The 10,140-nt window shown below is 52.1% G+C and overlaps 1 protein-coding gene across 3 annotated transcripts in view; it reads left to right on the top strand.

Moving 5' to 3' along the window:
• The window catches only part of RBM6 (RNA binding motif protein 6), a 58,917-nt gene extending 54,319 nt beyond the window's left edge, over positions 1-4,598 (top strand). For all 3 annotated transcript variants that reach the window (XM_063164476.1, XM_063164478.1, XM_063164477.1), the window contains 4 exons: positions 513-587; positions 1,180-1,277; positions 2,504-2,615; positions 4,298-4,598. In XM_063164476.1, the coding sequence (XP_063020546.1) occupies positions 513-587; positions 1,180-1,277; positions 2,504-2,615; positions 4,298-4,423 (411 nt within the window). In that variant the 3' untranslated portion in view covers positions 4,424-4,598. The remainder of the gene's footprint in view (positions 1-512; positions 588-1,179; positions 1,278-2,503; positions 2,616-4,297) is intronic.
• The last annotated feature ends 5,542 nt before the right edge of the window (positions 4,599-10,140 follow it).

The following is a 10,140-nucleotide window of genomic DNA, read 5'->3' on the forward strand; positions in this document are numbered from 1 at the left end:
TTGTGAGCTGCAAGGAAAATGCAGTGGTTGGGTGGGAAGAGCTGTGCTGAAATCGACACAGCAGCAGGCAAAGTTCCCCCAAAGCTCTGTTCAAAGCATTGTGTGAACTGCTTGTTCCTGCCATGGGAGTGCTGTAACATCAAGGTGTGACTTTGTAAGCTGTAGTGAGATAGCTGAGCCTTGGGGAGGGTGGTGTGCTGGCACACACAAGTGTGAGAGCAGTAGGAACTTGGCACGTGCACCCCCATGTTCTGATGTTCTGTGCTGCCTTTGAGCTCTTGCTTTTGGGAAAGCCAAGCTGCATATGGGTTAAAATAGGACTGGTTGCCTTCCTTACTGCTCCAGGCCTGTGTGGGGGAGCAGGTGGTCTGGGCTGCAAGAGAGGCTGCTGTGCCTGGTACAGTGCAGGTACAAGAGCATGCTGCTTTACCTGTGCTCCTTGTGGGTGGAGCAGATGACCCTGACAGCTTGTGTTCTCTGCTTGACACTGCCTTCTGTCTTCCTCCATCCAGCAAAACCTGGAGATTCACATGAAGATTAAACGATCTGAGCAGGAACTGGCATATTTGGAGAAGAGAGAGCGTGAGGTGCGTCTGTGGTGGTGGGCACGCAGCTGCTTGTGCTTCTGCACTGGGGGGTGGTGGTGCCAGGAGGACCCTCCACTTATGTTCCAGGTGTCAGCAGGCATCCACACAGGCACCAGGCATCAGATGCCTCCCAAAAGTGAACTGAGGGCTCATTCTGCACAGGGACCTGTAGGTAGTTCTGTGACTTCTAAGAGCAGATCTCGCTCCTCACAGAAGGGTCTGAGTGTGGTTTTGTTGTCCTGCAAGCCAGCACTGAGCTCTGGACTAAGTGAGACACAGATTTCCATCTAAAACTAATGAGGTGTATGGACTGCTGCTGCCTGGCCAGGGACAGGAGAGCTGTACCTGTCCAGTGTTTGGAAGGTCAGAGCTGCTCCTGGTGCAGTAGCTGCAAGGCTGCAGCAGCCCTGGGTCAGCCCAACAGATGGCATCTGAACAGAGCAAATGAATGTGGGATGTGAGCATTCAGTGTTTGTGAGTCCCCAGGACAGCCTTCCCCCCAGCTGAGCATGAGATGAGACCTGGGTGCAGAGCAGTCTCCTGCAGTGTTGGATCCTTCATAGCTCCTGTATTTACCCTTTCTGTTGTGAAGGGGAGGCATAAAGACAAAGGAAATGACCGGAGAGAGAAATTCCAGCAGATGGATTCACCAGAGAGGAAACGACTCAGATATGAGCGGGACTCAGAGAGGTAAGGGCTGTTCTGGGTGCATCTCTTTGGGGGTGCTGAGGCTGGGATGGGGTGTGTGCTGCTGGCAGACCAAGGCTGGGAATTGTCCAGTGGGGTAGGTCTGCAAAGTAACAGCCAGACAGGCTGAGACAGAGCTCCTCAAAATGAGAGCCTGTTGTGCTGCAGGACACAGGGTGGGGCTGGGGTGGAAACAATGGTTTGGGGCAGGGCAGAGAAAAGCTGCCTGGTGCTGGAGGGGTGAGATGTGGGTCTGAGTGTGTCTGGCTGGACACAGAGAATAGAACACAGCCTGTTCCCATCCACCTCGTCCTTAAGGCACTTGCTGCCCTCCTGTCCTGGCATGTAGCCATTGAAAGAAAGAGCAAAGCTGTGTTTCATCTGTTCCCTGACTCAGAGGAACGCTGGGAGCTGTTTCCATCTCGCTGGGAGTAGGTGGAGGAAGAGAGTGCGTGCTGTGTGAAGCTCCCGACAGGCCTGCCTGCTGTGAGCTCGCGTGTTCAGTGGGCTGGGGAGCGGCCAGCCATGTGTTGAGCATGGAACTGGTTATGTGCCTGTTTCTTCTGGCACAGCACCTCAGAAGGAGACCTGTCCTCTGTGTCTTGCAGTTTAAACATCCACATCTTCTCTTCCCTCTGTTTTCCTGGAATAGCTGTGGATAAACTAAAACAGTTTGTGCGCAGTGTCACCAGCAGCCAGAAAGTAGAAATTGTCTGGAGGAAGAGTCTTTTGTGCTGAGAGGTTTTCAGAACTGTGGCTTTTGGATAATGGGTCTTGGATGAGTAATGAGGTGGGAGAAAGTGTCCGAATCAACACTGCATCTGTTGAGCTCCGTGACCACAGCACTGGGAGAAAGGAAAGCTCTAACAGAGCAGCGGGGATTGGACTTTGCTTTCATGCTATTGCTAAGACTTTAATTAAGAAATACAAGCACAGAAGGCTCCTGGCTTGCTTACACTGTAAATATTTTGAAGCCTGAGCTCATTTCCTGTGCCCTGGTGTATTTCCCCCTGAGGTGGGACAAGAAATTGTGCACTCAGAGGTGTGTGAGCCCTGCACACAGAATCTGCCCTGATGGTTTCCTTAGGCGGTGTGCTTCTGGCAAGAAACTTGGATATCCCTCATGAGAGACTGAAGTGTCAATGAAGGTTCTATTAGCAAAGCTAAATATCCCTGGTGTGTGTTTGAAGCATTGCAAGACTGGACAATTGCTTCTGGTTCTTTTGCAGTGACTATGACCCAAGGCTTGACAGTAACAACAAAGGGAACCGAATGGTGCAGTCTCCAGGGTGGAAGAAGGGCTTTGGCCACAACCAGCAGGGCACAGCATCACCAGTGGAGGTGAGTCTTCCCTGCCTTTCAGAGCACATCACTGTCCTGCAGCCCATAATGTTTCCCAGGACAGCTGGAGGGAGTTCAAGTCAGGCTGCAAATCTCAGCACCTGCTTGATGGAATAATATGTGTGCACCGATGAACTTTGCAGGCTGGGAGGGGCTGCAAGTATGTTGGCTGTAGGACAAGGTTAGAATTTGTACGGATCTGGAGGTGTTGAAAATAGAGTAACAGTGAGCAGGAAGGGTGTGAGCATCTCATTAGTACCTGCTCAAGGCCAGGCTGGGGTTTGAACTGGTCACCAGCTCAGTTCTCTGCAGTGATGTGAGCTGGGGAAAAAGGTGAACTTCCCCTGGGGAGCTGTGAGCATAGCCAAGCCACAGGGCCCAAGATGCTCTGTGTCTGCACTGCTTAGCACTTGTGAGGCTCTTGCAGACTCTGGACATCAGAAGATAATACCAAGATACAGCACCTGACAAGGAGCAGAGGCCCATGGGCAAAGGATGTCAGGGACAGGCAGGGTCAGGTAGATCCTGCCTAGTGTGACAGGCTGGTCTCTCAGTGGACCTTTATTTGCTGCAGAGGGTTTGTCAGAGACACAGCCTGGGGCAGGGTCTGCTCTGCCTTGCCCAGGGCCACGCGAGCAATGCTGTGTTCTGGTGGCAGGTCTGTGGCTGGCCAGGTGCTGTGGTGTCCACAGCTCTCTGCTGAGGGACAGGCAGCTTGGAGCAGGGTTCACAGGGTGATGTTCAGCCTGAAGTCAAGTAGATCATTAAAGCAAATATTTGCGGCTTTGTGACGCATGTTTGCTTAAGCCCATATACATGAGGCAAGAGTCCCTCTTCAGTGCAGACAGCAGGAACTGGTCCCAGCTGCTGCTCAGTCCTCGTGGTGAGGTCCCTGTGCCCAGAGCCAGCTCCAGCGCCACACTCTGGCAGGTCTGAGCTCCCATCAGGGCTCCCCCTCTGGATGGGGAGCTGATGGCAGAGCACAGCCCTCCTGCAGTTCATAGAAAGGCCAGAAGAAAAATGTGCTTGCCTTTCACTCCCAAGTCATGCTGGGCAAAGCCATGTGACCATGCCAGCCCCACACAACTCTGATCTCTTGGCCCAGCTGGTGAGGTCTCTGGTGTTCAGGTAGGTTGGACTGAAAAGCCAGAGAAAATTCCAGCCTCAGGCCTGCTCTCCTGGGCTAACTCCAGGCAGGTATTGCTGAATAATGCAGCTGCTGGCTGCAGAAGCCAGTCCTTCAAAACTGGTTGAAATTCCGAGCGAGGTACCAGTGCCCATGGGAGCTCTGTTAGAGAGAACAGCTGAGCTTGTGCCAATGCAGGCAAACTGCAAACAGCTCCCCAGGAGCCCAGAGCTTTCCTTTGCTCGTGTTCAATCCTGGCTCGCCCATGGCTGCTGGCACTGCCCACCCTTGGCTGCCCACCTTGGCTGCCCACTCCTCTGTCTGCTCCTCCATGGCTGATCCCTGGGGTTTGATTCCCCCTGGGCATTTGCTGGCTGCCTTTGTTGCCCACAAAGCTCTGTAGTTTTTCCCAAAGAGCTTTAGGAGGAACACAGAGCGCTTGCTCTTCCTCCGCTCGCGGATCCACACGGGAGCACTCAGCACTCCTGTAGCAGCCCAGGGAAGCTTTTTATTTATGGGAGGAGGAATCACTGACACAAGCTGTGTCTGTTTGCAGGCAGAAAACAGGAGGAAGGGCCCTGGGCTGGGGGCCCCAGGGAAGCCCCCCAAGAGGCAGTCCAACGAGACGTACCGCGACGCCGTCCGGAGGGTCATGTTCGCCCGCTATAAGGAACTGGAGTGAACGGTGGAGCAACCCCACATCTGTCTCTCTCCATCTCCATCTCTTTCTGTGTCATGTTCTTTTGAAGGTTTGGTCTTCTTTCTTCTTTTTTTTTTTTTTTTTTTGGTTGTTTTTTGAATTGTTACAGGTTTTGCTGCTAGAATTTTTTTAATAAAACTGAAAATTTGTCAGTGCTTGTCTTGTGGCTGAAGTGGTGTGTTTTAAAAGCATGGTGCTTTGAAAGGTTCCCATTGTGTTTTGCTCTCTGCTGATGGGAGTTGCTGCTGTGTCAGTAGGACTGGAACAGGTTTGGTAGCTTGGAGACCCTACCAGTGGTGCCACTGTCCTGCAGTGTTCCCTGTTATCTCAGGGACAGATACCCTTGGTGCCAGGTACTGCTGGGTCAGGGTGGGAGCTGGGAGCAGGAGATGGCCCAAGGCCTGGGAGGAATTCAGGAGCAGGAATGATCTCTGTGGGATTCATCCTGGCAACTGATGAGGTCAGTGGGGTTCGATTATTAGCAGGAGCTTAATGGCTGAAGGTCACTTCATTAGTGCTGGGTGTTGTCTGGGCATTCCATGTGGGGTGGGCTGGATCTGGTGGCACTGTTGTGTGGGGACCCTCGTGGGGATATCACCATGCTGGCCCAGGGGGTCAGGGGAACAGAGGAAAAGCCAGGGAAGTGCTGCTGGCCTGCCATGGGGAGGTGTGGAGTCAGGAATTTGTAGCAGGAGCAGTTTGACCAAAGCGCAGGAAAGTTTGAGTGTGTGAGCAGAGCAGGGACAGGGGTGAGTATGGCCTGCAGGGATGAGGATGATGCCAGTGGCTGTGGCTGGTGGGAGCAGATCTCATGCCCACCACCACCTTCCTGTTCACGTGGCAGAGAGCAGGGCCTGACACTGCTTTCAAATACTCCAAAGAAGGGAAAGCAGGAGATGTGGAAGCTGAAGACAGCAGGTTTTGGAGGTGAAGAGCCACCTGCAAGAGCTGACAACTTCCAAAGGCAACAGAAGACCTGTCCAAGTTGTGTTTCCTTGTCTCTGGCACAGGCAGTGCCAGAGGACTGTGGTGGACTCATATTGTGGCCCCTGGTGCTGCTCCCAGGGCTGGTGGGGGTGTGCATGGTGCTGGTGAGTACATGGGGGTGAGGGCCTTCAGTCCTCCTGGGAGCCACAGGCATGTCAGGGATGGTGAGGAAGGTGATGGGCTCCTGGGGATGAACTCCCACACAGGGAGAAAGGGTGGTGGTGCTGTCAAGTCTGGAAATTATCCATGCACAAAGGGGGAAGAAGTATGACTGGGATGGGGCAGCATTGTCAGGGAGGGAAGGGGAATCTGGGTGCAGACTGGTAGCTGCAGCTCAGGCTGTCGTGCACCTGGGTGTGTCAAAAATGAGCACCCACAGAGCACCAAGACACCCAGAGGGGGAGCCTTCACAGCTGCCAAATGTGGGCACTCATTAGCTGATTTTATTAATTTGCTAAGTGGGTACATGCATCTTGGTGAGAGCATGTTAACCACTGATAATACGTGATTAATTAGAAGATAATAAAGCAGATAAATGTAAGAGCAGCTTCCCTTGGACAGATGGACCACACTAACTAATGTGTGTTCCTTGGCTTAGTTGTGTGCTTGCTTCTAATCTGTGATGTGCAAGTCTGAAAGGAGAAGCAACACAACACTTTCCTTGCAGGCCCATTGCCAGGGCTTAAGTCGGGAACAGAAGAGGAGCAGGAACAGACTGCTGTGAAAATGAGAAAAAAAGTAATTAAAAATACCTACTTGCAGAATGTGTCCATCTCAAATAGAGAGAAATCCTTTTTCTGTCTGTGGTGGTGGATATACCTCCCATTATTTGCATTAATCATAGAAATACTTGGTGGGTTTGCTTCTACTATATTGATGATCATAGTAAATGTTTATGGGAAATCAGGAATATTGTTTGAGTCATAAGAGCAACACAGTGTTATTCCCACAGGTGTGGGACTTCTGGGGATGGGCTGTGTGTGGCTTGGGAACACCTGAACTGTAGGAGGTATTCTGGAAAATCAAGGTGTCCCCTGGATAGATACTGACTTAATTCCTGGAAATTCCATTTCCCCAAGGTAACCCAGAGTGAGCTCCAGCGTATTCCCTTGAAGATGTGTGTGTGTATAGACTGTACATGCATCTCTCCATAGGCATGGCACTCACCCAAGCTGTGCATCTGCAGGGGCATATCCAGGGTGAGGGGACATGGAGCCCTCCTCTGGGGCTGGTTGAGGTGACTGGAAGGAGGTTGTTCACAAACTGGAACAGACAAATAGAGTGAGAAACTAAAAGCATTACAAAGAAGCACCAAACTAGAAAACATCATGTTCTCTTGGGAAAACAGCAGCGTAGTTGGTGATGCAGAAAGCCCAACTGTTTATCCTTGGTGCAGTGGTTTTGATGTCTTTAATATTTGTTAAAGTGTGGTGACCCAGAGCCGTGGCTGAATTGCAGCTACCTTTACATCTTATAACTCTTTTGCTTTTATTTCAGAGATTACTCACCACACAGCTTCTGCTGTGCCTGTGCTCAGCACATTGCCTTGTGTGCCATCCTGTGGCCATGGGTATGGCTCAAGTTACAATTTATTCTTATTTTTGGAAGGTGTCCTAATAAGAGGATTGGAACAGCTCACAGGGTAAGTCCTGTGGGCAGGTGCTTGGTGTGCAGATGTTACACACAGGAGGAGGACTGGGGTGACCCATGACCAGCACTAAGGATGGGGTGAATGGAACTGTGTGTACAAAAAGCCCAGGGAGAAAAGGCAGAACAAGGGGGTTAAAGGGATTATTTAATTTGAAAGGAACAGGCAACAAGAGCTTTGGACTGTGAGTGGAACCAAAGGAGAGGTTAAATCCATAATTTAGAGGGTTGGAGGCACTTCTGCCTTGACCCCTGCCCAAGGGAGTGTTGATCTCTGAACTCTATCAGTCACACAAGTTGGGATGCAGGAGGCTGCTTCAGACATCTGAGAGGTTCTGGAGCAAGAGCTTCTTTTTTCCACCCTTTTCCAATGTAAAACAAGTAGATAGTCTTAGATTTCCAATATTTATTCATATTAATACTGATACAGCAGTGACTCAGGCTCTTTTCAGTGAAACATATTTATGTAAAGGGTTGGAGCTGTGCTTTGTAAATAAAAAAACCTAGTAAGCTGGGCCGAGAAAAGTGTTTGTAAAAGGGAAGAAGAGAGAGAAGCCAGGGAATGCACTTCCCTCTGCAGCAGTGACCTGCCTCAGGGAGAGGGGGCTGCTGGAAGGAGGACAAGGCTGGGAGTCACCCCTCAGATACCAGATGAATATGATGAACAATTTTGCTCATTTCATGTTTTAAGACTTGAGAAACAGGAGTTGAGTGTTCAGAGGAGGTTGCTGCTCAATTCATGCCCTTGTTTTAATGTAGGTTTTCCATTTCCTTATTTATCCATATCCATACAAAGACCATTCTGTTCTTTGTTCCTGTACTGGGGACGTTAATGCTTTCAAATGTCACCAAGTATAATCTTTGTGAAGCTGCACTTTAATGGACTTCCTTCTGGTAGCACAAAGCTTCAAAGGAAGATGAATGACACTACAGTCAGTCACACAGTGCCCAGAATAGCTGGGATAAGCATGGACACAATTGTCCAAGCTTCATGTGGATTTTTCTTGCCAGCACATTTTGATGGGGGTTGTGGTCTGGTCAAACTGCTGCTGGTGGGTGTGTGGGTCTGTGCTGCTCTGCCCTTTCTGCAGCCTGGGGGAGGCCAGTCCTGCCCAGCTGTTGAAGTTAAAGCACCTCTTTCCCTGTGGAGTGCTGGGGAGTGCTGTGAGGAAGCTGGGAATGTGAGCATTGCCCCTCAGGGACAGAGTCCCCTGTCCCACACAATGGAAGGATGGGCTGGTCCAGAAAAGGCAGAGGGCTGGAGAACAGCTTGGAGCTCAGCCTGGAGCTGCCCCAGCCACCACCCCACAGGCACTGCTGCTGCTGCAGGCACCCAGTGAGCATCTCCCAGCCAGCACATCCCTCTGCCCACCTACTGCAGGGCCCCGCACTGCCCCACTCTGGGCTCCACCACCAGGGAAGGAGAGGATCAGCCTGGGCACCTGAGCACCTGTGCTGGGGTGGTTTGCACTCCTGTTAAGGGGGAGCAGCAGGAGCAGGGTCGCCCCAGCTTGTCACAAAGCTGCCTGTGCCTCCTGCCCAAGGTCCATCCATGACCTGGGGCTGCCCCACCTCAGCCTGAATGTGGCCAGGACAGAAGGCTGGAGCTGCAGCACAGCTTGAGAGAGGGCTCACAGTGCTGACCTAGCCTCAAATGGAGCTCCCAGCCCAGTGGGCAGCAGGTGGGTGCAGGGGGGCTCACCTGAGGCCACTTAGCATCCTCAGGGCCTCAGCAGGGGCTTGGTAACTCCCTTGGGTCCTTCTGTTTCTGGGGTGTAGGAGAGGGGCCAGCAGCTCTTGCACAGACAGGAAAGTCCCTTTTCACCAAAGCTCTGTTGGGCTGCGCCTGATCCATTAATTTGGCTCTGGGGTGCACTTCTGAAATCCATCTCACAGCTTCCCCCACTTTTGGATTGTGTCCTGGAGCAGCTCAGGAGAGGCCTGGCTTGGGCCAGTATCAACCAGATTCCTTTCAGATGAAACCAAACCCAATATGCTCCAGGAATGCACCTCATGCTCCCCAGCCACTGAGGGGCGTTCAGGCTGCAGGATCAGCCCAGAGCCTGTCTGGAGCTAAAAAACACCTTGTAAATCACAGAACCATTTAGACTGGAAATGACCTCTAAGATCACTGAGCCCGGCTGTTAACACTGCCAAGCCCATCACTAAACCATGTCCCCAAGTGCCACTTCTACAGGACTTGTAAATCCCTCCAGGGATGGTGACTCCACCGCTTCCCTGAAGAGCCTGTTGAAATGCTTGACAATCCTTTCAGTGAAGAAATTTTTCTTAATATCCCATTTAAACCTTCTCTGGCAAAACTTGAGGCCATTTCCTCTTGTCCTGTCCTCTTGTCCTGATTAAACCACAACACATTTGTTGTCTGGGGGAAAAGCCTGATCACCACACCCCGCCCCCCAGCTCCACCCCGCTGCCAGGGAGTTGTAAAGAGCAATAAGGACTCCTTGGACCCCCTTTTCCCCAGGCTGCCCCCTTCTCATCAGACTGAGCCCTCAGCTCCATTGCCCTTCTCTGGACATTCTCCAGCACCTCAATGTCCTTCTTGTAGTGAGGGGCCCAAAACTGAACACAGGATTCAAGGGGAAATCTATAGTTAATACATCAGGTCCTTGGGTATCTGTGTCCGCTCCTGCTGCACCGTGCTTGTGCATTGGAGCCCAAATCCTCACAGATTTGCTTTTTCACCACCTTTCTCTCTGGACCAGAGCTTTTCTTTCCAGCCCTGATGCTCGTGTTCACGAGTCTCTCCCATCCACTGCTCTTTGCCTTCCCAATCCACAGCAGGAGCTGCAGCCGGTGCTTTCCTCTCCCCCTCCATGAGCTGGGCAGGGATGGAACTTTCCGGGAAAACGCGAATATTTATTTCCCTGTGGCTCCACGGAAGCCCGGCCGCTCCCGCACCGCTAGATGGCAACTGCGCCGAGCGCACGGAGGGGACGCGGAGGCTCCCGCAGCCGGGGCTGGCTGGGAACGAGGGGCTGCCCCCGGTGCCCTCCCACCTCCGGCTCCTCCCGCGGCTCCAGGTGCTCTGCCTGCCCTGGGAG

This window comes from Melospiza melodia, chromosome 10 (genome assembly GCF_035770615.1).
Source record: "Melospiza melodia melodia isolate bMelMel2 chromosome 10, bMelMel2.pri, whole genome shotgun sequence".
Taxonomy (NCBI): domain Eukaryota; kingdom Metazoa; phylum Chordata; class Aves; order Passeriformes; family Passerellidae; genus Melospiza; species Melospiza melodia.